This window comes from Alexandromys fortis, unplaced genomic scaffold, assembly GCF_014885135.2.
Source record: "Alexandromys fortis isolate MF-2015 unplaced genomic scaffold, M_Fortis_MF-2015_v1.1 scaffold_195, whole genome shotgun sequence".
NCBI classification, from domain to species: Eukaryota; Metazoa; Chordata; class Mammalia; order Rodentia; family Cricetidae; genus Alexandromys; species Alexandromys fortis.
In genome coordinates this window covers 942648-970553 of record NW_026068105.1, presented here as the reverse complement: position 1 = coordinate 970553, position 27906 = coordinate 942648, and the positions used below count along the sequence as shown (strand labels likewise).

At 44.2% G+C, this 27906-nt stretch overlaps 1 protein-coding gene across 1 annotated transcript in view; it reads right to left on the bottom strand.

Moving 5' to 3' along the window:
• Positions 1-27906, bottom strand: part of Frmpd3 (FERM and PDZ domain containing 3) — a 156012-nt gene that overhangs the window by 24004 nt on the left and 104102 nt on the right. Inside the window, exons 4-11 of the mRNA XM_050124056.1 lie at positions 25965-26069; positions 21768-21875; positions 18971-19102; positions 17375-17494; positions 12129-12265; positions 11669-11795; positions 9506-9595; positions 7261-7440 (exon numbers count right to left, since the gene is read on the bottom strand). Of these exons, the coding sequence (XP_049980013.1) occupies positions 7261-7440; positions 9506-9595; positions 11669-11795; positions 12129-12265; positions 17375-17494; positions 18971-19102; positions 21768-21875; positions 25965-26069 (999 nt within the window). The remainder of the gene's footprint in view (positions 1-7260; positions 7441-9505; positions 9596-11668; positions 11796-12128; positions 12266-17374; positions 17495-18970; positions 19103-21767; positions 21876-25964; positions 26070-27906) is intronic.

The window sequence follows — 27906 nt, the reverse complement described above, 5'->3', positions numbered from 1 at the left end:
TGGTGTACTCATCTTACAGCCAGATTCTCTCCTGTTTGGTTATCTTACATGTATTTGTTCTGTATGCATGTCTCTCTCTGTGCACCAGGGCAGGAGTGGAATTCAGAGGATAGTTTATAGGAGTTGGTTCTCTTCTTTCATTGTGTAGGATCTGGGGATTAAGCTCAGGTTCTTAGGACTTGGTAGATGGCTTCTTTACCCCCTGAGCTGTCTCACTTACCTTCCCCACTTCTTTTTGAGCTAGGTCCTCCCTATATAACCCAGGCTGGCCTTAAACTTCCGATCCCCTTGCATTAGCCTCCTAAGCGCTGAGGACCCATCCTTACTTCTGGGACTCCTGGCAATTAATAGCTACTGGGGGAGGAATGTCATTTTCTTCAGTAGTGTAGCTATGGATAAATTACTATTGCTCCAGAAAATAACCTCCCACCCACAATGAGCAAGAAACTTTTAATTAAACTCAGGGAGAGATGGGGGCACTACAGATGGTCTCAACAAGCATTGCTCTTTCAGAAGACATGACCTTGGTTCAGTTCCGAGCACTGACAAGATGGCTAACCACTGTCTGTAACTCCAGTTCCAGGAGACCCAACACCTTATTCCAACCTCCACTGGCTCCTGCTCTACACATGTGGTATGCAAACATGCTCTCAAGCACACAAACACATGCACATGAAACCAAACAGTATTTAAACTCAGTAGGCCACACACAAAAAGAAGTCAGGAAAGTTGCATTGGGCCAGGTGGGGGTGGGTGGCACATGCCTTTAATCTCAGCACTTGGGAGGCTGAGAGGTAGTGAGTTTGAGGCCAGCCTGGTCTACAAGAGCTAGTTCCCCGGATAGGCTCCAAAGCTACAGAGAAACCCTCTCTTGAAAAACAAAAACAAACAAACAAACAAAAATCTCTATTTTCAGGGCTAGCCAGTTCTTTCAAATAGGCCAAAAACCTATAAACCATATTTTAAGGATACTTAGCTTTAATAAAAATAAAACGTTGAAACCCAAATTTTAAAAAAAGGAAAGTAGTATTGGGGTAAGACATACATTGAGGTGCGGAGAGATGGCTTAGCAGTTAAGAGCACTGGCTACTCTTCCAGAGGTCCTGAGTTCAATCCCCAGCAGCCCTAGGGTGGCTTACAAACTTCTCTACCTGTAGTCCCATGGGATATGATCCTAGGCATTCATCATCCTTCACAATTGCAACCAGTTCTTTTACCTCTAATCAATGCATTTGTTGATTTCTGTGGTATCTATATTCCAACAAAACTATTAGCATGGTGTTGTCATTTATCTTTCATATTCATGTGGAAAGAGATTAAATGTTGCTATACCCATTTCATAGCGTATGGATTAGTAGTCCACAGAGCATACATCACTGATGTTTTCTGGTACCAAAAGCTGGCTGCAAATGGTAGTCTTGTCAGTCAATAGTATCTTTATTACAGCATAAGAGAACTGGGGATGTAGCTCAGTTAGTAGAGTGCATTCACAGCTTGCTTACCATTTATAAAATCCTGGGTGTGGTTGTTGGGGCATATTATTTTAACTGTGTAAAGGTGTGTTACATTGGTTTCTGCTGCCTTTGTTAACGATGCATGGATGTGTTGCATTCTTTTATGTTGCATTTGTTGAACTCTGTGAAGCTGTGTTACTTTGCCTGTCTAAAATACCTGATTGGTCTAATAAATAGCTGAATGGCCAGTAGCAAGTCAGGAGAGAGAAATAGGTGGGGCTGGCAGGCAGAGAATAAATAGGAGGAGAAATCTAGGGACGAGAAGAGTGAGAAGCAAGAACAGGAGGAGGAGAGGAGGATGCCAGGGGTCAAGCCACCCAGCCACACAGTCAGCCATGGAGTAAGAAGGAAAGAAAGACATATAGAATAAATAAAGGTAAAAAGCCCAGAGACAAAACATAGTTAAAGAGAAATGGGATAATTTAGGTTAGAAAAGTTGGCTAGAAACAAGCCAAGCTAAGGCCAGGCATTCATAAGTAAGAATAAGTCTCTGTGTATTCATTTGGGAACTGAGTGGTGGACCTCCAAAGAGTAAAAATAAAAAACTAAACAAAACAAAAAACAAAACAACTACATGTGGTGGCACACAACTTTAACCACGGTGCTTGGGAAGTAGAGGCAGGAAAATCATGAGTTCATGGCCATCTTATTATCTCAGCTATATAGGAAGTTTAAAGCCAGCTAGAGATACATGAAACCCTGTCTCAAAAGTAAAATAAAATAAGGAAAGGAAAGAAAAAGAAAAATGTAATATATATGAGTACTTGCTATGTGAAAAACCTCATGGCATTGATTTTTTATTGTCACTATAATACACGACTCCAAATTTAGTAGTTTAAGTAATACACATTTATTCCTTTCAGTCTGGGCGGTCAGAGTTTTGATACAAGCTTTACTGGGTTAAAAATCAAGTGCAGGACCGTGTCACTTTTGTGGTCTGGAGTTGAATCTATTCCTTCCCTTTCCTGATCCTGGAAGTTACCACACTCCTTGGTCCTTGGTCTCTTCCCTAATGAAGGCTAGCAAGGGTGAGCTGAATCCTCTCGTCACATCCCTTTCTCTAACTTCCAGAGTCTGTTCCACTTAGACTGACTCTATTGACTACATTAGTCCTAGTTGAATAATTCATGCTAATCTCCCTATTTTAAGGTCAGTTGATTAGCAATCTTAATTGCGTCTGCACTTTTTATTCCTCTCTGTCATAGCATATTCACAGGTTCTGAGGATTATGGAATATACATATTTAGGAGAGGATTATTCTACCTATTGTACATGGTAAATCCTATTACAGAGTATAACAATTATGACACCAAGTGGCTAATTCTGAAGTTTTCTTTCACATATTATCTGTTGCTCTTAATGGGGGTATACCTGAACCCCTTATCGCTTGGTTACACCTCTGCACACTCATCATCCACCTGACTATTGGTCACCGTTCACTCCTAAACTACCTTTTAATGTCTCATCAAGACAACAAACACAATGTATTTATCCTCAACGGTAGTGTCATCTCACTGATGTGGGAGGTCCTTCTGTCTATGTGCTGCTTTTATTGGTTAATGAATAAAGAAACTGCCTTGGCCTGTTGATAGGGCAGAACTTAGGTGTGTGTGTGGGGGGGGGAACTAAACTAAACGCTGGGAGAAAGAAGGGCAGAGTCAGAGAGAAGCCACGGAGCTGCCACCAGAGACAGGCATGCTGAAACTTTGTTGGTAGGCCACGGCCTTGTGGTGATACACAGACTAATGGAGATGGGTTAAATTAAGATGTAAGAGTTAGCCAATAAGAAGCTAGAGCTAATGGGCCAAGCAGTAATTTAAGTAATACAGTTTATTTAATGATTTTGGGATTAAGTAGCTGGGAACTAACTAGCGGCCTCCTTACAACATCTCACCACTTACTCATGACCTGCTAGAGTCCTTTTTTTTTTTTTTTTTTTTTTTTTTTTTTTTTTTTTTTTTTTTTTTTTTTTTGAGACAGGGTTTCTCTGTGCTGCTTTGGAACCTGTCCTGGAACTCACTCTATAGACCAGGCTGGCCTCGAACTCACAGAGATTCTCCTGCCTCTGCCTCCTGAGTGCTGGGATTAAAGGTGTGTGCCACCACCACCTGGCTTTGACCTGCTAGAGTCCTTTACACCTAACACTGCTATTTAGTGCACGTTGGATAAGTGCAGTAGGCAACAGGGGGAGGAATAAGAAAACACATGCATTGCCAGGCAGTGGTGGCACATGCCTTTAATTCTAGCACTTGGGAGGCAGAGGCAGGTGAATCTCTGTGTGTTCAAATTCAGCCTGGTCTATAGAGAGAGTTCCAGGACAGGTTCCAAAGCTACAGAGAAACGCTGTCTTGAAAAACTGAAAAAGGAAAGGAGAGAAAACGCATTTATTGTGTGCAACACAGGAGGGGCCAGCCATGCCCATCTTAATACAACACATGTTGCACATCTGCTCCTTGGCTTCACAATTGTCTTGCTTCCGCCCTTCTTTCATGCTGGCCCAAATCAGCTTTCATTCTGTTACCCCTCTGCTCAAGGACCAACAGTACATTCTTACTAATCAACCACATTGAATCTAAATTCCTCAAACTGGCCTGGGAGGCTTTTAACGGACTTGTTCTGCCCGCCCCTAATCTCTCCAATCTCTCCTCTCCTTATTTTCCTCTCCAGCCAAGCGACTATGCTTATCAACCTGCACATATGGCTTGCTTATTTCCGTGCTTGCTCCTTGCCTTTCTTTGAACACATCCCACTCCTCTCTGCTAATTCATGCCTATCACTTCAAGATCCAGCTCAAAACATCCTCTCGAGGAAGCTAGTTCTGGTTAACTCCTTCTCGTTCTTTTCATTTCATATTCCATACCACATTTATCTATGACATTTGCTTCATCCTGCTTTTTTAGAAAGAGATGTATTTTAGTTTTGTATTTGTGTGTGTGTGTGTGTGTGTGTGTGTGTGTGTAGCTTCCCTGAGAGGGTGAACTTCATCTGATCCCAGAGTTGTGTAGGGGTTCTCATGCTGTGTCAAGGAAGGTCACGCATGCTTGTGATTGTAGTCACCCTGATAAAAGCGTAGTTTTTCTGAAATGTTCATTCATGTTCACCACTGTGGGTGGATCACTTTTGGAAATAAGCAGTGTGCTCCTCACTCGGGAGAAACATACTGAGCCTAGCTCAGCCTCTTTCCTCCAAGACCTCTGATCATATAGGTAGGTCTTCAACCTGGGCTCACTCTAATTCATTGTGTTACAATATCCATTTGGAGAAAATAAAAAAAATTAAATACATCCTCATGCCCAGGTAGTTCTTCTAACCAATGAAATCATCAGTTTTAGCCAGGCAGTGGTAGTGCACATCTTTAATCCCAGCACTCAGGAGGCAGAGGTAGTCAGATCTCTTGTGAGTTCAAGGCCAGCCTGGTCTATAGCGTGAGTTCCAGCACAGCCAGGGCTACACAGAGAAATCCTGTCTCCAAAAGGTGGGGGACATCAGTTTTCAGAGTTGGGCCCTGGTGTCTTTATTGTTTAAAACCTCTCATGGGATTTCTCTTGTACTGCTGACATGAAAAACTCACTCTTGAAATGCTGAAGGTTGAAAAACAAAAGCTAAAAGCTGTTTCTCTGCTGTAAACCGTGTCTATATCTCTGTGACCCACACTTCCCTGGGCGAGTCTTGTCCTTTTTCCCCCTTCCCTTACCAGTTCATTTGGCTTTTTACCCGACCACATCGGAGGAGAGTAGCAACCAGTGGTTGGGAAAGTGGCCACAACCCAATTAAACATCAGCACCAGGCCGGTCCCCAAACCAAGGAGAATCCCACGGATCACAGGTGGAAAGATTAGCATATTAAAGCTTCCTGGGTTTTACAAACACAAAAATAAGTAATTGGTTCTTTTAGAAACAGCAAAACACTCCACTGCTTAATCTGTTAACTACGCATCCTTCTGGGAAATCCTTTAAGAAGGGAAAGCTGTACCTCCCACCGAGAGAGCCTCTGCCAGCTGGCAGGAAGGCCTGCCCCCTGCCCACACTGGTCACTGTATTCAAACAGGAGAACTGTGGAGGGGGTGGCTGGTCATGGCTACCAGACTTCTGTGACGGCTGCTTTGCCAGTCTGAAGGTGTTGATCTATGGGGAAGGTTCTGAGGTTCTAGGAAAGCTGGACTCTGGGAGATGAGATGGCACGTCGGCTCTAATTGTCCCCCCCACTCCCCAGAACCACTGTCCATGCACAGACACACCTCTTACATAGCTCAAAGTGGATGTTCCCCAACCAATATACAGGTGGGATGGGCAGAGATGGGTTAAGTCATTCATTTCTTTAATCTCTGAGGCAGACAGACAGGGCCAGAGTCTCCCTCTAAGGCTGCTCCATTTAGCTTGAAGTTCCACGTGAGTGCGATGTCCTTTGTTGACATTTTGCAATGCTAGGGATGGGATCTAGGGTCTTGCCCATGCCAATGAAGTGCTCTATTACTGAGCTTCCTCACCAGCTGTGAGCTCCCGTTTCCCCCCAAGGGCTGGGAGGATGGCCCAGGGAGCAAACTGCAAGCAGGAGAACCTAGGTACCAATGTAAACAAACATAAACATCCACGTAAACAAACAGGGTGGGATAGCAATGCACCTGCAATCCAAGTGCTGAGAAGGAGAATCTAGGAGGCCTTGCTGCTCAGCCAGCCTAGCCAGTCGAGACAAAAATGGGCCTGTCTCAAAAAGTAAGGTCGAGAGCACCTGAGGAAGACACCTCTGGACTCCACTTGCATGTGCGCATACACCTGTATACACTGGACACACACACACATATTTTGAGACAAGGACTCATTCCCTGTGTAGCCAAAGCATGCTGTGAAATTTAATCTTCCTCTCGGCCTACCAAGTGGCTATGAATACAGACAGGGTTGCAACACCATACGCAGCTGTATGGATTTTATAATTATTTTTTTTAATATTTGAGATAGGAGCTAACTGTATAGCCTAGGCTGAACTTGTAATCACCATGTAGGCAGTAATGCTCCTGCCTCAACTTTTTGAATACTGGAATTACAAGTCACCATGATACCCATAAATTCAAATTTTTGTGTGTGCTATGACAAGAATAATTGTGAAACGATGGGTTAGGTAGCTCCTGGGCTCCTGTTCTCTGCCAAGAACCTACTCAGGTTAACCCAACACTTCCTAGCCCTACATAGTGCTGCATGGTAGTTGCAATGAGAATGGTCTCCATAGGTTCATATGTTTGAATACCTCGACATCTCCAACTGATAGTGCTGTTTGGGAAGGATTAGAAGGTATGAACTTCTTGGAGGAGGTGTGTCACTAGGGGTGGGTTTCGAAGTTTCAAAAGCCCATATCATTCCCAGTTAGCTCTTCCTGCCTTCTACTTGTGTCTCAAGATGTGAGCACTCAGTTACTGGGTCAGTGCCATGCCTGCCTGTCTGTCGCCATGCTCCATGCCATGACTGTCATGGACTCTAACCCTCGGAAACTGTAAGTGACAAGTAAACACATTGTTTTATAAGTTTTCTTGGTCGTGCTATCTTAATGACAACAATAGAACAGTAGCTAAGGCGTGCTGACAAACCATTTTAGATTATCTAAGTCCTAGAAGGTGGAGAAGGGAAATATGAAGACAAAGAGTTCTATGGAGAAGTCATTTCAGAATCTCTGAGCCTCAAATCACATGCTCCAACTCTTTCCATGTTCCCCAGGGCTGTTCTGGAAAGAAGCGGCACCTCAAAGAAGCGCTCACCTTGGCATCCATGATGCTGGTCTCCACTCGGGCCACGCCCTGGTTCTCCCGGAACAGCTGGATCTTGCTGATCTTGCTGAACTCGGACAGCACAGTGGTGAGGTTGGTCTTGAGGTCAATAACATGGCTGATGCCGTGACGGGGTCCCACCAGGAGAGTGGTGGCTGGCTGCTTCTCGTCCTAGTGCCCAAGTGTGCCAGGCAGACAACATTCACAGACAGATTTGGAGAGAAGGACCAGGGAGAAGAGGCAGTGAAGAAGAGAAAATATGTATTATGTAGGTTCTGCTGGAGTACGTGAGGAGTAGGGGAAGGGAGGAGAAATACCTGAGGTTCAGTGCCAAGGTTAAAAACCGCAACCTTGAGAGGAAAACAGTCTGGAACCTCCCTGGTACAGGATCCTAGATCCTCAGCCTAAATCACCCCTTAGCTATAGCAATAAGTTAACTGAGCAGCATCAGGGCTGGCTCTAACAAAATTGTGAGGTAGGTGAAGTATGTTCTTTCTGGTGCTTTTGGAGAACTCTCCCTTATCAAGTACCAAGGTACTTTTCACAGTTGTTGAAAGCCATCCAAAACTCTTAGCCAGTGCTTTTGCCTGACTAGGCAGCATTATGTCTGGCTTTTACCCACCCTCCACCAACTTGCACTTCTCACCCAGTGCCAAAGCCATAGTGAAAAAATAACTTTGCCTAAGGCATGCAGGGTTGTTTAGGTGCTTAATGAAGGGCTCCCTAGATTTACCCTTTAATAGGTACTCCAGCAGCCTTGACTCAAAGGAACGACCAATAGGCATTTGAGCAATGTCAGGCTGGTGGAAGAGAGATTTCAGGGTGTGTGTGGGGGTGGAGGGAGGGGCCAGGGGGCTTTCAGTGGTCTCCAAATCCCAGTGTATAAATGGCTGCTTCGAGGTCTGACAGGCCAGATTCCCTTAAATGGGGCGGACAAACTCCTTGAAGTCATCAAACCTGAGCCTTCCGCTGACCCACTGCCTGCTATTAACATCACCCGGGAACCGCTTATGTCTGCCTACAGGCACTGTGATAAGCAGATTTTCTCCAGTGTGCGTGCTAGCACGCCAGCGTGTTCCACAGGGCATGACAAGCACCTGAAGCCAATCAGCAAGATGATTTGAATTTCCTTCTACCAGAGGCAACTGGACTGGAGCAGTCTTAGGGACGGTGCCAGCTGAGCCTTAGCCCAGAGCATCACGGTGCAGTGCAGGTCCTGAGTAGGCAGGGGGTAGTATGGAGAGATGGGAAACCGGGGCTAGGGGACTATGGGAGTTGTGTACACGTAGAGGCAAACAAACAGGGTTGGGGTTGGCAAACTCTGGCCCACGGGCCAAATATGGCCCCTCACCTGTTTCAAACACCTCAATGGTGAAAAATGAAAACTTAGAACATTTTTACAAGTTGGAAAGAAGTCAAAAGAGCCATATTTTTGACACATGGAAATTCTTTGAAATTCAAATTTCTGTGTCTCTAAATAGTTATTGGCAGGGTGTAACACCCATTTGTTAACACGCTGTGGTTGTTCTCATGCTAACACAGCAGTGCTGACTGGCTGCTACCGAGATCCGTTTGATCTACCAACAAAAGGCAAGCATATTTTCTATCTGGCCCTCTACAGACATGGGTTGTCAAACCCTGGAATATTGGGAAGGGGAACAAAAGGATTGATAATGGGCACTGAAAGTAGATGGAGTTGACCCCCATTATCTATAGGGGACTGCTTTCAGGACTCTGTTGTAGATACCAAAATCCATGGGTGCTTAGTTCCTACATAAAAGGACATAACATTTGTATATCGTTTGCATGGATATTCTTGTGTACTTCTTAGAAAGGGTCTTATATATGCAGGAATGGCCTCGATCTTGAACTTGTGATCCTTGTTCTTCAGCCTCTAGAGTGCTGGGATTACAAGCATGCACTGTCATATCTGACCCTAATGTATGCTTTAAATCATCTCAGAATTCTTACAATACCTAACATAGCGCCAATACTGCATAAATAGTTGTTATACTATTATGTCTAGAGAATAATGGCAAGAAAAATGTCTGTACATGCTCAGTACAACACAGTTTTTTTTTCTTAGACTATTTTTGATCTACACTTGGTTGAACCCATGGATGTAGTGGATGCTTTGAATATGAAAGCTAACTGATTTTGTCCCTCCAATAAAGGGCTGGTTCCCTCCCCTTGGCCCCACGCTCTGCCCCTCCCCGAATCCCTTCGTCCCACTGACCAGTCCTACAGTGTTGAATAAAACACCAGTGAAGGTCGGAAGTTCATTCAGAATTCGAAGGTACTGGAGCTTTGCTTGAACGGCGGAGCCCTGTGGAAACAACCCACCTTGAAATAAGAATCCAGAGGAGCAGAGAGAAACATCCCACATCCTCAAAGTGGAGGCTCAAGGTCTTACGGCAGGAGCTAGTCATCAGCCTACTCCATGGAAATGAGAAAGGCCTGGATAAAGCTGGAAGGAAGTTCCCGCTCGGATGGCTCTCACCTTCAGCGTTCCACCTACCTCCCCAAGCACTCCTCTGACCTCTTGGTCCCAATACCTAAAGTAGCATTCGAATCTGTTGGTCTTGCAGTAATTCAAGCCCCTTTCCGCAAACTCTGACATCCACTTACTCTATGTACCTCTCCTAAGTTCCTTCAGATCCTTAGAGTCTCACTGATATTGCCACATGCAATCATGGGGTACCAGTTGGTGCTTTCATACTGAACACCCCCAAGTCCCAAGCTTGTTCTTCATCTGGGCTTCCAGGTCTCCGCCAGCATGTCTGGGGCAACTGAGCTAGAAACCTGTGAGGGACACAGGACTCTCCCTTCATCCTGTCATCTGAGTGCCATCAGTCACCAAATCATATTTATTTTACCCCCTGACTTCCTCTTGAATGGATCTACCTATTTCTTTTGCCTTATACCGTTTCTTTGACATTCCTTCCTATATCAGGGCTTTGGGTACTCAGCTTCGTCCCCTCAGTTATATACACCCAGTGTTTGTTAGTGGTAACATCCTGAAACACAGTAAATTTAATCACGCCAGTTTCCTGCTTCAACTCCTCCATGGCTCCTTGCTGTCTATAGGATTGTGTGCAGCCCCTTCCTGGGACACAGAAAGCCCTCACAGAAAGAACTGGTTCCTGCCACTCTCCTGTCTCTGCCTCTGCTAGATTTGTGTCTCATATTCTGTGGCTTTGCATAGGCTGAACGGTTTATGTCCTTTCCCCTGCTACCATGGCTCACCTGGCTGGCTTATACATAGAGAGAGATCTCCTGGTGGAGGGAAGTCTTCCTCTTAGGACTGCTTCTAGCAATTCATCTAGACAAGCTCTTATGTGTCTATCTTTCACGTCTCAGCTCTGGCACTAAATATACCAGTTCTTCCTCTCCTAGCTTGGGCTTGGCATCTGTCTCTCCTGAATACTTGAGTACCAGTGCCTGCTGCTTTGGGTTGGGAATTATGGTTTTATTTCCCTGCTTGACTGTGCCCGACTCAAGGGCTAAAGCCAGGCTTTCTTCAGCAAAGCACTGGGGTGCATAGAAAAAAAAAAAAAAAACCTTTGCTGTGGAGATGTGGTGGTGAGCACTGGTGCTCTCAGCCAAGAAAAAAAAAAAACCAATCTGATTAAGCATGCAAGTAAGGTGGGAATGGCTTAGCTCTCTGGGGACATTTGCATCTTAAAAGGGAAGCTAGTTGGTAATTCAAGAAATCTGGAATGGGTGGCGTATATAGGGTGATTGTGTCTCCTGTCTACATCTGCATGCTGATTCTAGTATTTGTCACCATCCTCCAGCCTCTTGGGCAGGAAGCACAAGCAGATGGTATCTTAGCAGCCTAAGAAGGCCCAGCAGGGCCAGGGGAGGTGGGGAGGGAAGCCTCTCCGAGGTAAAGACTGCTGCCTCCTAGTATTCAGAAGACAGCCCAGCTCTGCGTTGCACCTTCATCTCCTAAGATTCTCTGTTTTAGGACTGACAGATTAGGAATCTCGTGAGGGATAGAGCAGTCACACTCATGGAAAATCTGTGCCTCTCTTAGGAGCCAATGCCTTTCACAGGACAGGTGCTCCATTAGGGCTAATTGGCGAAAGACCCCAAGCACGACTGTCTTTATAGCTCCTTTGTTTTGAGGACACAGTGGCTTGCAGTGATGTGTTGCTAAGGCTATTTGGGTAATGTTTGAGTTTGGAGCAAACTCCTTTGCATAGCTGCCTCACACCTGGTCACCCAAGATGTGTACCCAAGTCAGGAAGAATGATGGGGTGTGCACCCAAGAAGGAATGGCTCAGTGTGCACCCAAATAGGAAGAGTGCTCAAAACCCCCAGGGTACCACTCAGGACCCCTCTGAGGCCTCTAGAGTTTAAACGTGGTGCCCGATGGCCTCCTCTGGGTGGGTACCTTGGTGCTGCAAGAAGGATGCATTTGGTGGGCCTTCAGTTGTTGAGAGAGAGACTTCCGAAGGTTCTTCTCTTTGATGCCCTGCAGGAGGGAGGGGGGAAGAAAGGGTTCCAGGCCCCACTCCTTCCTAAAAACAGAAGAAGAGCAAGAGATTAGTGAGAGAGACAAAGTGGGAACGAGGGAGGGAGATGGTCAGAAAGAACCTGAGTAACTCCAAGAGGCAGAGATGGAGAAACGGACTAGGAAAAAGAGAAAGAAGGGGAAGGACAGGCAAACTGTGGCCATGCATACCCTACCGGTAGAAACCATAGCTTGAAAGCATGGGGGGTTAGGCATCAGGAATTCAAGTTCTTACCCCCGTAGGATGGCTATGACCTTGAAAAGCAGAGCAGAGCTCAACAACTGCACCTTCTTATGGACAGCAATTTGTCCCCTCCAGGAGGGCCCTTTCATAACTCACTCCACGTTCTTGAGTGTGATCTTCTGACTAGGCCGAGTAGCTGAGACAGTGATATAGATGTGAAGGGCAGCAAGGTCCAAAAGCATCTCTGGCTTGGGTTCCATTCCAAAGCGTTCTCGGATAACATCATTACGACTCTGTGAGAGAGGGCAGACCGAATCCATCAGTTAAAGGAGACATCGCTTCTTTCTCTACTCCTCAGCTATGCCTTTGGATCCCAGAAAAGAATCACGCCACCAGCAAGACATAATGATTCAAGTGAAAGAGAGGGCTACTGCCCTTAGGGAAGAGACAACATGGGAGCCTTGGGTCACAGAGACACTACGTGCTTGTTTCAGCAAATATTAGATGCTCTTCTCAGTGGCAGGTCACACAACAAAAAGACACAGTGGGCAGAAAACTCCGGGTTACTGTGCAAGTGAGACCTGGTTCATTCCCTTTCTTTCTTCTGTTATAAGAGAAATATCACCCTTCAGGGGTGGGGGTTCCGTACTCAACTACTAGCCATACCAGACTCTTCTAATAGTCCAGATGAGAATAAGGAAAGAAAGACAATGGGAGAGGCTCTCTGTGGGACTCTGTTCCAGAAGCCCAGGGTGAGAGATAGCTTGCAGGGATAGAGCAGACATTCTGTTCCTTAAGATCCAAAGGGCAAAAACATTTTGCTGCCCTAGAGGGAATACTTTGTAAGTGATAGTCAAGAGTATGATAACCTTCCATACTCTAAGGCCAGCACCCCAGCTAGCAAGGACTCCACCTTCATTTGAACAGTTGTCCTTTGCTTGAGGTTGTATCACAATGGGCCCTGGGACTAGGCAGTCACAGTGGTATCACTCTAGCAAAGGAAAAGAACAGAAAAAGGATCCTTCAGCCAAGAGTGGTGGCCTCACAACTCTAAATAAATCTACTCTGGAGGCAGAGGCCTGAGAATTGGAAGGCCAGCCTGGGCTACACTGTGAGTTTTAGGCTGACCTTGTCTATAGATCAAGACTGTATCAAAAGTGTGGGGGGGGGGGATGAGAAGAACATGAACACTTAGTGTTTATCTATACAGAAAATCCAGTAAAATCTACAAAAATCCATGAAAACTATTCATTGAGTACAGCAAAGTTGCAAGGCATAAAAATCACTGTAAAAATGTATTTCTATATGATACCAATGGACAATTGAATTACAAATCTAAAATCATTGCTGAGTATGGTGGCTCATACCTATAATCCTGGTACTTTTGAGGCCAAGGTAGGAAGATGGCTCACTAGTTCAGTACTAGCCTGGGCTACACAGCTCCAGACCAGCCTGAGTTATATAGAATTAGACTATGTCTCAAAAACAGCAGCAGCAACAGCAGCAATAAAGATGAAAATCATTTATTATGGCATCAAAATAAGAAATAATTAGGGATAAATGTGACAAAATATGTAAAATTATACATTAAAAACTTATAAAACACTGCTGAAGAAAATGAAAGACCTCGATCAATGTAAAAATACTTTGCTCATGGGCTGGAAGACTCAGTATTGTTAACAAATCAATTCTCCCTTAATCAATCTACAGACTCTGCACAATTCCAATCTGAATCATGGTAGGATTTTTAGTAAAAATTGACAGGCTGATTCTATAATTCCTATGAAAAATGCAGAGGACCTAGAATGAAAACAATTTTTCAAAGGAAGAATGAAGTCGGGGACAAACACTACTTGATTTTAAGACTTATTATAAAGCTCTAGTTATCAATAGTGTGTGGTTGGCATTGGGCTAGACTGGCAGATCAACAGAATGGAATAGAGGTTCAGAAATAGACTACAGATAGACTGACAACTGCTTTCCCACTAGATCTAGATGTTTTATTACTTACACAGACTGCTTTGTAATAAAAATATGAAGACAATTCAGTGAGGAAAGAATAGGCTTTTCAATGAGTGTCTATATCTATATGCCAACATGCACACACACATGCGCACACACACATGCACGAATATACACAGATATACTGGATAGACTGATATATCCTAGATATGATACCAGAAATGCTATCTGTAAAAGAAAAGATTAACAAACTGGACTTCATCAAAATTCAAACATCTGCTCTGAGAAAGACACTGTTTAGAGACCAAAAAGGCCAGACACAGACTGGGAGGAAATAATTGCAAATAACATATCCAACAAATGACTTGTTTCCAGAATACATAAAGAACTCTCAAAACTTGATAATAAGAAAACAAATAACCCAATAAAAAGGCAGGCAGATGATTTGGACAGACATTTCATCACGGAAGACACACAACAGTGAACACATGAAAAATTGTCCAACACCACTAGTGACCTAGGAAAATGGAAATGGAAGCCTTAAAGAGACAGTGCTATACAATAATAGAATGGTGAGGGTGAAAAAAAAGGCTGACTACACCAAGAGTCGATAAGACTGGAGAAGCTAAAATGTAATATGTGATGGATAGGAATGTTAGATGGTACAACCACTTTGGAAAATAGCATTAGAATTTCTTTTAGAAAACAATCAAACCATTAGTTATTTACTCAAGAGCAAAGAAAGCTCACATCTATGCGAAAACTTGGGCATGAATACTTATAGAAATCTCATTTGTAATTGCACAAATCTGGAAGTACCCCAAGTGCCCATCAACATGTGTAACCAATTCTGGTTCTGTGAATACTACTCAACAAGAAAAATGACTGGGATGTGGTGGTGCACACCTTTAATCCCAGCACTTGGGAGGCAGAGGCAGGTGGATCTCTGTGAGTCTGAGGCCAGCCCGGTCTACAGAGTGAGTCCAGGACAGGCTACAAAGCTACACAGAGAAACCCTGTCTTGAAAATACAAACCAAACCAAAACAACAAAACAAAACAAAAACCCAAATAAACCTGAGGAAAACCAGCCAGTTCAAAATAAATATACGTATCGTATGGTTTAATTTACATAAACTCTTGGAAAGGAAAACAAATCTATAGTGACAGAAAGCCAGAAATCACAAAGGAGCCAAAGGAATATTGAATATGTTCAATATTTTGATTGTTTTGGTGGCTGTGGGTGACAATTTATTGTAGTATTCACTTTGAACATGTGCAGTTTGTTATGTGTCAATTAGACTTCAGTTTAAAAAAAAAGCAAAAATCAAAAAACTGATTTTTTAAAAAAGGAATAATCCAGATGAAGTTCATATTATCACAAAGTGGAGAAATATGCCGGGCACGATCTTATCATCAAATTCCAAAATATGAGAACTGAGGCAATCCCCAGAAGTTTGAGTGAAGAAATTCAGGACAAACAAAATGAGAACTAAACTAAAAACCACACAACCCATTGTCCCCCTAGAGGTTTGGCCGAGGAACACGAGGCTGAGAAATGTTCCTAGCATTTTAGGTTGTCAGAAAGGGCAGAAAGGACAACTGCAGTGTCTCTCATTGCAGTCCCAGGTGTCACTCTCGGAAACAGAGAAGTTTGGTTTTTTATTTCTTTTTTCTTTTTCTCAACAAGGACTGCATATGTCCTGTGGGTACCTAAAAGCCAACATGGCCTAAAATGAACTTATCCTGTCTCCAAGCTCATGACACTCTTTATTCGCCAATGTGAAGACTGATACCATCTCTACCAATACTCAGCCAATCCAAACCTTTTCATCTCTCTGGAATCCCACTCCAAATACCGCATCATTCACAAGCCTGACTTTGGGCATCACTTTTCCTTTGGCTAATGACCAGGTGACTCTCCTTTTGGCACTCTTACCCACTCCTCAGCAGAATTTCTTTACCTTGAATGCACTTTAGAATAAGTTGAGATAATTAGAAAAACACAAACTCCCAGACTTGGGGTGAGGCAAAATAGATTTTTTTCCTAGATAATTGTAAAAAAAGCCTTTTAGATAGTTCATTTTTTAAGAAATTATTTTATGTGTGTGTGTTTGCCTATGTAATTGTCTGTATACCATATACACGCCTAGGCCTTAGGTCCCCTGGAAGTGGTGTTACAGATGGTTGTGAAACCATGTGGGTACTAGGAATTGAATCCAGCTTTCTTCAAAGAGCAGCCAATGCTCTTAACCACCAAGCCATTTTGCCAGGCCCCTCCCAGATAGTTCCGATGTTCAGGTAGGGTTAAGGAACCACTGTTCTGAAGTGGTTCCACTGTCTCCAAAGCTTTGGCATGAGGTGGAGGGTTTCAGCTCTCATGGAGACCTGGATGTGGTTGGTGATACCTGTCTATAAGTCCAGTACCTGGAAGTTGATGGTGGGAGAATCAGAGGCTCAAGGTTATCCTTAAGGTACATAGTTCATTTGGGGTCTGCCTGAGCTACATGAGACTCTGTTGTTTTGTTTTAATCTCATTGAGCTTGTTAAAAGAAATCATTGGTATAAGGCCCAAGAATCTGCATCTCTAACAAGTTTCCAGTTAATGATGCTGTTGGTTCAGGGTCCACATTCTGAGAAACACTGCCCAGCTTCCGGAATCAAGTCTGCTCTCCGTGGCCTACCAAGAATTCACTCTCTGGTTACCAGCTCTCCAATTTCATTTTCTATTGCTTCTTACACATTACATCCTGTACTGAAGTTGCAAAAATCACTTGCATTTTTTTCTCATCAGCATGCCGTTGAAAACGCAAGGGCTCTTGCTTGGGATATGACCCCTCTTTTCCATCTTACTGTGTAGCAAACATCTACTCATTCTACACAGCTAAGAGTGTACACAGATCTTCTCCTCTGTGAAGCCTTCACTGTCTTTCTCTCAGGCAGGGCTGGCAGACTGCTCCCTGGGTGTCATTATGGACACTGAAACCTGTTGTAGTTCTATTTACGAATATATGAACTCTGGTGAGCAAAGTCTATCCTTTCTGCCCCTCTGATCGTCAGGACCCAGGGTATGGGTTCAATAAATATTTCTGGATGGAGTGAGATCAGAACCACCTCCTCACTGAACCTAGGTATTGGTGGTTGACAGTTCATGGAACCCAAAAGAGCTTGTAAAACCTTGGGATTCTGTGGAAGCACCAGAGTTCCTTGGGTTGCTCATTTCTGAAAACTATTGGGCTCTGGTGGACAAGTAGACAGTACTTTGACAGTCAAATTCAAATCAGCCAGCTTGACACAATGAACTCCAATAGGAGCAAGAAAGGAGCGGGCCTTCAGAGCAAGCTGAAGGTTGAACATACATAGCAACTCCATTGTGATGGCAGAACAGCCTGCCTGCTGTTTCTCCACTGGTCTATCTTTGTGTCCCCAAGCCAGACTCTACCTGGATGTATAGATACTCGAAAGCAGCAGGATCCCGACGCAGCAGCTCCACGGGGTCTTTGGGAAAGAAGCTTATTCGGAAGAGGCATTTCATCCCATGATAGTGTGTCCTCTGTACCACCTAAAACCCCAGGGGGAGAGGGTGAAGAGAAACCATAGAATTAATGCCATATATATTGTGTCTGTCTGAAAATTTTTCATAATAAAGAAGTTTGAAATTCCATTTGGCACAAGCAGCCCATTTGACTCAGAGGTTTGTTTCTTGGCTAGGATAGGAGGTGCTTTAACTCTAGGCAGATACCACCTTTCCTTTCCTACCCGGATTGTATTTGAGCTGAAACGTGAATGTTTCCTTTGAAAACTGCTTTCTTTTCTGTGTGCATCTGATTTGTTTGTTTGAGACAGTGTCTCCTGTACCTAAGGCTGGCCTTGCACTCAAATTTGTTATTTAATCAAGGATGACTTTGAATTTCTGATCCTCCTGTCTCTACCTCCAAGGGTTGGGATTACGGGTGCGCATCACTGTGACCCAGCTTATACAGCAATAGGGATCAAAAGGGTCTGAAATATGCTGGCTAAATATTGTATTAACAAGCTTCATCGCCAGCCTTGTTTCTTTGCTTTGTAGCCCAAGTTACAACAGTACTCTTTATGTAGTCCAGGCTGACCTTCCAGATCCTCCTGCCTCAACTTCTTATGTACTAGATTCCAGAAGTATGCTATCTTGCTGGTCTGGGTTTTATGAGGTTTGTTTGGCTTCCATACACTTTCTAAAAGCTATTTTTTCCTAACTGTCCCCCTTCAGCTCTTTTCTACCCTACCAGGGAATGCTGAGTGGCCCTGCTCACCTCTCTGATGCTCCCTGGTCATTTGATATGGGTGGCATCCCATATAACAATCCTATTTTAAATAGTCTTTTCCCATACAGTGTGGCCAGAAGGATGAGCTAGTTTGTCCTCCTCTACTTTGGAAGATGATGAAGATGATGTGCTACCTATTCTTGACCCTACACAGTTAATTCCCAACTACCACTGAGTCTAGTTCTGACCTTTTTGTATCATGGTCCTCATCTAAGAGGTCAATTTTCTTCTTAGAAAGCAGAAGTGGTTAGCAGGCAGTGTTTCCAGGAAACAGGAGAGTTGCCAATAGAGACCGAGACAAATGCCTTTGTTAGGTCACAACAGGCATTGTCAAAGGTTCTCTGGAGATGAATAGTAAGCCCCTCAGGTAAGGCTGGACTGTCACTCAGAGGAACAGTGATATTCAAGTCTTTTGGTTCTACTCACAGCAGTACACACACACACACACATAAACACATATACATATAAGCACATACATACACATACACACATATATGCATGCATTCACATATACTTGCACACACACATATACACATATGCACACATAATACATATACATACATAAATACCTACATACAGACATATACATACGCACATTCCACCTGAGATTGGAACTGTGGCTTCTGAGAGCTGATTGACCACACCATGATGAATTTTCTAGTTAAGCAGCGTCATGGGCACTCTTATCTAGCACTGGTTACATGTAGCAACACAGCCAGGATAAAGGGGTGACTTACATAAGCCAGGGGCTGCTTATCCTGGAGAATCAGGAACTTGTGATTCTGTTCCGGCCCAGTATACTCAAGGACAAGAGCAAAATGCTCAATGTATCTCAGGGAGAGACGGTCCTGTAAGGTCACCATCACATCCTGTAGAAGAAAAAGCCTTGAGAGGGGGCGTCTTTTCTGACTCTAAGTTACTCAAAGTAATGAATACATGAGGAAAAACTGGGAATTAAAAAAATAAATGAGAAAATATTGGAAATCAAGCACAATAGTCCTGTGGAAAAGGCTTCGGGTTGGCCCAGATATAAGTTCTGGGACGAGTGAAAGGCCTTATGCGTGTTGTCCTGTGGCATGGGCCCTGGGGAACACCAAAGGTTCAGGAGGTGAATGTATGTGTCCCCGCATTTCGTCTGGTCAGACTCCTGGTAAGTGACGTTTCCCTCCTCCTACTGTCCCGTTGCCTCATCCCTCCCTCCTCCTATTCTGTCTTTCCCTCTATTCGAGAACGCATGTCCTGAATGCTTGTGGCGTTCAAGCACTGTGTTGGTTTTCCTCTCCCCTCTCTTAAGTCAGAATTTTCATTTGGGTTTGTCTGTCAACTCTTAGGAATAAGCAAAAGCCAAAGCCAAAGCCACATTTCGGTGATAAAAAGTATACTATTTCCGGATTCATAATCTAAATCAAATGGCTTGAGCTACTGGCAAAATGTTCATTTTTGGCCATAGCTAGCTTTTATAGACGATCAATTTAGCAACTTGAAAAATGTGTCCACAAAGAGGAACAATGCCACGTGTCTGGAGTACAGTCATAGATCTGACTACTTTTGAGCTCCGTCTGCTCTGCTGCCCTACTTTTAATACTAGGGCGTCTGAGAGCATATTGGTGGGGGCTGCCCAAATGTCAGCTTTGGGGCGTCTGCCATCTATTTGCTGTGGCTTCAGCATACATACTGCGGTGTGTACGTTTACAAAGTCAGCATGCCTTAACCCTCAAAACCTGGAGGGAAGCAGGCTGGGGAGTTCAGAACTCTCCGACGGACAGAACTGCCAAAGTATCCCCTCTATGTGAGATGCTTGAGCAAAGGACCGCAAAGTGCTGGGCATTTGAGAAGATTTCTGTGTGCTATTCACTCAGTCACAGAGGCTTGAGCATCACTAGAACCCTGGTACAGATAGACGCGGATTTCTTTGCGGTTAAGTGACATTGAGATTGTGGACAGCCAAGCCACTTGTTGTCAACTGGTGTTAAAGGTGTAACTGCCACTATGTGAGACTGTCACTTCATCCAGGTACCTCTTTGCCACAAGTGGCTTGAAAGGCTATCAGGGTTCTAATAACTAGCCATGCACCTTTCCTGAGGTGCAGAGTGAGCCTGAGTGTCAAAGGTTGGCCCTGCCTGGATGCCACATCGGTAGTGGCAGTGAGAGGTAGGGAGTGCTCGAAACCTCTAAGAGGAAGAGAGGTTGGCCAGTGCTCTGGGCTATTGACAAATCTACAATGAGTATACTAACACCAGAAGAAATGCCAAGGAAGATTCTGGCATCTAGGTGGTCTAGTTCTGTCTCAACATTTCCAAGACACTCCATAGCCGAGACGGTGCCATAGCTTCCTAAGACACTTGGGTCTTAGGCTCCTTAGAGATACCTACCTAGGCCTAAGCTTTCCAAAGAAACTTTGGGTAGGACAATGATTTCAGGGACTATTCTGTCTCCTGGAGGACACTTAACATCTCTGACCTTGAGAGACTAAATGCCAGTAGCATGACATACCATGGGATGATCCCAAAATACTTTTAGATATTCCTCAAACCAATACATGAACAATCTGTAAACTCTAGTAGAAAAATACTGGGAAGGCCATTCTGAACACCTTGTTCCTCTGAACAAGGTTTCTCCTTGTAGCACAGACTGGCCTTGAACCTGTATTTTCTGTATTTAGTCTCCAGAGTAATAGGTTTACAGGCTTGTGTCCCCATGCCTGATGGATTCTTTATTTGTAAAGTTATCTTGGCTCTTGCATGGGAGCCGCAGGACAGCTGTGGGCAAGGTAATTTTCCTGGGCAGATGTCGTGACTGCCCAACAATCTGAGAAGCACTGGTTGTATAAGAACATTCATCCCTGGGATGGTATTCTCCCAGCAAGAGTCCAGAAGAATCAGGGATAGATATTTCTGTCCCAGTGCAGAGTGAACCTCAGGGTAAAATTGCATCACCACCTCTACTCTTCAGGACTAAGAGAATCACTAGGACTTCTTGACGCCTGGCTGAACTGTTAAGAATCACAGTTCAGTAATTGCTCTTCCTGTGAAAAGAATAGCCAAAGGGCTATGGCTGGACTTCTCAAATCTTGCTTCAGTGCCTAAGATTTTGGTTGTTGTTTAAAAAGCAAGACAGGGTAAGCTAATCTCCCAAGAGATCACATTTGTTTATTTTGGTGTGTAAACTTGCGTAGGTGTTATTGTATCAGTATAGATCATGTTGGCTTTATAAATGATTTAATGATCTTCACATGGCTTAGCTCCCAAGAGTCCTGAAGGACCCAGTGTAGTATGAACACAAAGTAGTTGACAAGCAGATATGCATTCATGTGCACGTGTGTGCATGCACACACACATGTTTTTTTACACTATTTAGCACACAGCTGGGCATGCAATTTTCTACTGCCGGCCTCAGCCGAGGGTTACATTTTTGCAGCCTCACACTTCAGAGCACAGATCAAAGGTAATCTTGTCCCAGCAGTCAGTGAAGCCACTGTGTGCAATCTCAAAGGGACACAAACAGCTACTCTAGGTGAGGGGTCTCCCTACGTACCTTAACCGTGGTCCGGCCATCAAATGTGAATGACTTGATCTGCCCATTTTCTAGAAAAACCTTCAGGACATTGGGGATGAGGAGGAGAGCTTCCTTCTTCATCATTTTCTGTGGACACACAGGAAAGGGAGGAAAGTGGGGGTTTGTGGAAAGGAAGGGAAAGAAGGTGAGAGAGGTAGAGAGCCAAAGGGGTGTGAGAACAAAGAGAGAGGAAAGACAAGATCAATAATAATAATGCTATGTGCAGATCAGAACAAAATCCCCAAGAAGACATTGAGTCATATCCAAAGTCCACTTCCCATTTTCTATCATGGTGTATTTGCATTCTGCTGCAGTCTGAAGCTCAGTAGCAACACAGAGCACTGGATCAGTAGAGATCGTTACACACAGCATGAATGGCTCATGAAGAGTCTGCTCTGGGACTACTTCACACAGCCCAGTTTATCTCCAGATGCTTATTTTCCCACTAGGCCCTTCCCAAGCCCATCTTTGCCTTTATCCTGCCATTCTCTGGTGCTTGGGATGGTGCACAGAGCCTTGCCCATTCTAGGCGAGTACTCTGAGCCACTTTGCTATCTCCTTAGGCTTCCCTCTTTCTTTTTCTTTGACTTTTAGAGATGGGTGCCACCATGCCTAGTTCTTCAGGTCCTTCTTGACCTTGATCCTGTCTACCCCTCTGGATTCATGTCTTATTATTGCTAGAAGCCTTACTATGTCTCTAACAATTCATCATTCCTTGCCTTCTTCCTTTCAGGGCTCTCAGTGTCTCTCTCCCTGTGACACTAAGTGTCCATAGCACACATACAAAAATCATTTGGAAAACCAAAACCATACTCAAATATTCCCCCAAACACTTCAAAAGGGGGTTTCATTCATCCTGATTTAGAACTACTGGTAGAGCCCATTTCTGAACACCTGATAATTCCTTAGTAGAAGCTTGCTGGGCATAGGGCTTCATTTATAAATGATGAATGTAAATTTCTTAATGAACAGAAATTCAATTCAATAATGGTCATTCTCCCTAGCTTCCTCTTTCTCTCCCTGGCAAACTCCTGTTCAACCTTCAAATTCAAGCTCAAATAAGTATTTTGTAAAGCCTTGGTTCAATATCATGGGATCTAATCTTCCCATGTTTTCCTATAACAACTTACTTCTTTCTCAGTGACACAAACATATGTACACACATACACACTCACTCACACACAGCCCTTTTGTGACAAGGTCTTCCTATGTTGTCTAGACTGGTCTCAAACTCACAGCTCTCCTTTTTCTAACTCCAAAGTGCTAAAATTACACGCATGAGATACCATGCATGATAATCATTTATTTATCTTGAGACAGGGTCTTGTTATACAGCCCAGACTAACTGGCTATATAGCCTAGGCTGGTTCCTTTTTTTTAAACCTCTGAGTACTAGGACTACAGACACACATCACCATTTAAAGAACACTTGTCATTTACAATCAAACAATAAACTCAGAGCACAGAGACCACATCTAGTCATCTTTGTGGCGCCAACAATGAATAGCATGCCTGGCATATAGTTGGTGTTGGAGAAGTGACTGCTAAATGAATGAACGATGGGTCCTTGCTATGTGCTTACTTGAATGATTAGATTCACCAGGAGGATAAACACAGCATGGACCAGCAGCATCCATTCTACGGGTACTTGTAGTGTATAGATGGCTAGGTTCTTTAACTAAATAATAGCCACAGAGCCTCCATTGCACACTCAGCTGATACTGAGCACCCAGGGAGCTATAGCAAAAGTAGAGGTCCCAAGATGGTAAAGTGATTGAGAGGTACAGGCTGGTAGATCGCTATGAGTTGGAGATCAGCCTGGTCTACATAGGGAGTTCCAGGACAACCCAGGCTATACAGTGAGACTCTGTTTCAAAGAGAGAAGAGAGAGAGAGAGAAAGAGAGAGAGAGAGAGAGAGAGAGAGAGAGAGAGAGAGAGAGAGAGAACGAACACAGGCATTCTTCCTGTCATCCCCTGACGTGAAGTGTCTGGATGTTATGAACCTCAAACAAACTAGCTAGTATAAGGCAGGTGAAGCTTCTATGTAAGGCTAATTGGGTTCTGAGTTTTGAATGAGATAGTTGGTATGGATTATCAGAGAAGCCTGGGTACAACAGTTCAGATCCGTCCGCTGTTGTGGACAAAGTATCAAATAAGCAAGGCCTCCTGAGCTTGGGTGTAGCTGACAGTGATGGGGAGCCAGGAGGCAAGTTTGGAGGGGGTCAAACCAAGGAGGAAAGCCATGGGTATCAATTTGGAAACGTGTGATGATGATGTCCAGGCCTCTCTGATTCCGAAAGGCCCCATTCCTGCCAGGCCCAGAGGCCCGGCTCCCCAGGCTGATGACGCTCAGCGGTGGCGAGTTTTATTTAGCACACTGGGTTGGACTTAGATAATTACTTAATTGATTTTACTTAAAAATAGAGTTGGCAAGGAACGCCCACAGGATTTATTTTTGTTCCGGCTGCTTAATAAAGCCTTGGAACACAAGGGGAAGGGGATGATGGGGCAGCCTGGAGTCACCTGGGCCTGGACTCCCCAGGTCTCAACAGACAGCTATGGTGCACACAGACAGCAACCATGGGGGCTGGAAGACAGATGTGTTTTCTCTCCTGGACAGTCTCAAGCCAAGCTTGGTGCCTGTCTGAGAGGGAAGTAAACTCTGGATAAGTTCTAGCTGCCCTGTTGCAGGCGGAGGTATTAGGACGGTTGAACTAGACGCGGCTCTTCATTCTGCCTGTGGCCTAGCTGCGAGGCATGGAAGTTGGAGAATGGAAGGAAGAAAGGGAGAGAAGAGGAAGAGGAGAGCAGGAGTTTTTCACTGACTGCCCGGCCTTCACTGGAGTTTTGAGGTGGGATGGGCTGTATCCGTCCATATTTGCAAACTCAATGCTTATGCCCTCAGAATTGTCAACAGTTCAGGACACCAATGTCTCATCAGTGACTTGGACCTTGCAGTCTGTTTCACTCTGACCTACACGGCTCCATCCTGTTCCCTCTCCATGCCAATCATCAATCCTCACATTCTCTTTAGCCATTTTTCTTGGGATTAACATGGATCCTGAGTGTTAACTAGACCATCTTCTGATTGTCCAAGTCTTCCTCACACAGGAATACAGGACGTTGTGGGCTGGGTTTGCAGAAGAGAGGCAGGGGGAAGAGAAGATGGATGATACTCATGCCCCCGCATCTTTCTTCCGGGTGGGGCTACCTCTAAGAACTACACAAAAGCCCAGCATCCTGCTCTTTTTTCTGCTCATTCTGGGACTGCTGTTATGTCTCTCAACATCTGCAGCTGTGTCTTAGTGCATACATGATCAGGCTTCCGGACAGCCCATCTCACCACTGCCTACAAAAGCACCCCAGTGCTTGCTAGCTGCAACTGCTCTCCTCCCTCTGGGACATCACCAACTTCTACAGATTTCTGGGGGACTCTGTACCTGCTGTACACACTGCCTTCTGCTCTCTGCCTACCTTTTATTTTCATATGCACGTCTGGGGTGGATGGCTCACTGCATGCACAACCCACAAAAAGACAAGAAACCCGTGGGCTGGCCCACCTTAGCTGCTATTTGAGATGATAGCACACAGCATGAGAATTTATATAGTCTCAGTTTGTACCTCTTGGGCCTACCCCACCCCCCAGAAGGTAGCCAGTGGCAGGGAGCAGGTATTCCTTTTGGATCCCTTCTGGTGCTTAGGAAAACTTTGGCGACTTAAGGAGAGTCTGTCATTTCTGGTAGGCGGCTACCCATCAGCACAGTCATCTCCAGTCAAGATGTGGAATTGCAGGGCCACTTAAATGTGAAGAGAGTTCAATTTCACCAGCCACTTGTTCTCTGGGTCTTCACAAAACCATCACTTCCTCCCTGCTTCTATCAAGCAGCCAAAAGATGTTTATGGAACACTTGCCCTGAGTGTACGCTCTTGTGCTCTGGACGGAAATTTCTCTAAGCACCATGAAGATCCAGAGTGAATCAATATGTTGTTTTCCCTCCCTCCCTATCCTCTCTGGATGCTACACACTCCTCTCTCTTCAGTACCCGCTCGTTCAGAGCACAGCGATCCTTCTGCTCCAACCCCTGGGCGCCCACTGCCAGAAGGCCTGATTGAGACCTCAATAGCCAGGTTGATTCTGGCCAAGGAGAGAGGAGGGAAGCCAAGGCTGTACTTACTGCATCTGTTTCTCCAACTGCCACCTGCTCAGAAAATCGGACCTGTGCAGGATTGGACCTCAGCTTGGCCTTCTTTGCAGCACTGATGAAGGCAGATTTGGGAGACTGGAAAAAGAACAAAAGACTGGTGAGGTCTTCATTCCTTTGTAATGTTAGAGTTAAGATGTCTCGGTGCAACCAAGTGTGGTCGTATATACCCGCTATCCCAAGAACTCAGGCAGCTCGGACCATGAGCTTGAGACCAACCTGGACTACCATTGTGATACACTGTCTCAAAAATAAACTGTCCAAGTACAGAGATATTTTGCCATACTGATCCATGAGTCAATAGCTAAGTATTGATTACCTATTAAGTGGAAGGTAATGTGCTATGAGGCAATGTGCTAATTGTCTCCCTGAATGATTGGTGTGTTGGATAAAAGCTGGGCATGAATTGAATTTGGATAAGCTGAATCCCATTATGAATGCTCTAAGCCTAAGGAGGTTTGCAAAAAAAAAACCTCCAGTAATCATATACATTGAATTTTTACATATTTGGTTTTCTTAATATGAGATTGACTTTAATGGTAGACTTTATTGTGTGTGAATACACACTTCCCAGAGGATTTACAGAAACAATCTTATTCATCTCACAGATACGCTCCTAGAAAGGAAACTTTTCACAAACAGTTTTGAGATCTGCGAGAGAAGAAACCCAGCCCTCCGAAATGACTCATCCACACTTCCTGAACTCTTCGGGAAGAGAGATGGGGCGCTCTAGCTCAGTGCCCCTGGCTTCCTGCTTCTCAATGCTGTATCACTTTGTTTACACAGTTCTACAGAAATGCCCAAAGAACCAGCCAGGCTCTCTTACTCTTGAAAACTTTCCCAAAATTTCAGCAGGAAGCATGATTAACACACACTGTAAAGCACAGTCAGCCCTTGTTACCCACAGCTTCGCATCCTTGCATCTCAACCAGGCACTGATTAAAAATACATGAAACAACAACAATACCAAACCCTCTGTACTGAGCACGTACAGATATTTTCTCTTGCCTTCATTTCCCAAACAACCCAGTGTAACAACTATTTACATAGTATTTACTGTGTATTCAGAATCTTAAGTCATCTAGAGATGATTTGAAGTATATTAGATGATATGGGTAGGTTCCAAAAGGACTTGCACATCCATGGATTTAGGTATCTATGGGGATGTCCTGAACCCAATCCCCTGCAAAGACCGAAGGAAGTGTTCTTCAGATTCTAGTTTTCGGTGGAGTTTCAGGCAGCCTAGCAACCAGGAAATACAAGAATCACACTGAAGGGCATTCTTTAGAGGTATTTACTTATTTATTTATTTGGTTAATTTAGGGGCATTATCATTTGCTTGGCAATGTTCTAGGTGATGGGGGATACAGGAGTAAGTATGACTGACCAAATTCCATGGCCTGATGGTCTTATGGTGCAACTATTCTATCAGGAACAGAGGCAATTACATTTTTTTTTTAAAGATAGGCTATCATTATACATTCCAGGCTGGCTTTGAACTTGTGATACTCTTGTCTTCACATCCTAAGTGCTAGGACTGCAAATGTGTAGCACTATGTCTAGCTAATAGATATCTTTTATGTAGCACATAACTGCTCTAGTTCTCCTTTCTGCAATTTTATGGTTTTTTTTTCTTTTGATACAGGGTATCATGTAACCCAGACAGGCCTTGAACTCACTACGTAGCCAAGGATGACCTAACCCCACTACCCGAGTTCTGGAATTGTAGGCATGTGCCATTATGCCCAGCTTCCAGTTTCACCTGTAGTTTCAGTGACTGATTATTAACTTCAGTTCAAAAGTATAACATGGAAAATTCCAGAAGCAAACAATTAACACATTTTAAATAAAATTTATTACAGTACATTGTCATAATTGTTCTCTCTCTTTCTCCCCTCTCCCATTTTTTTGAGAC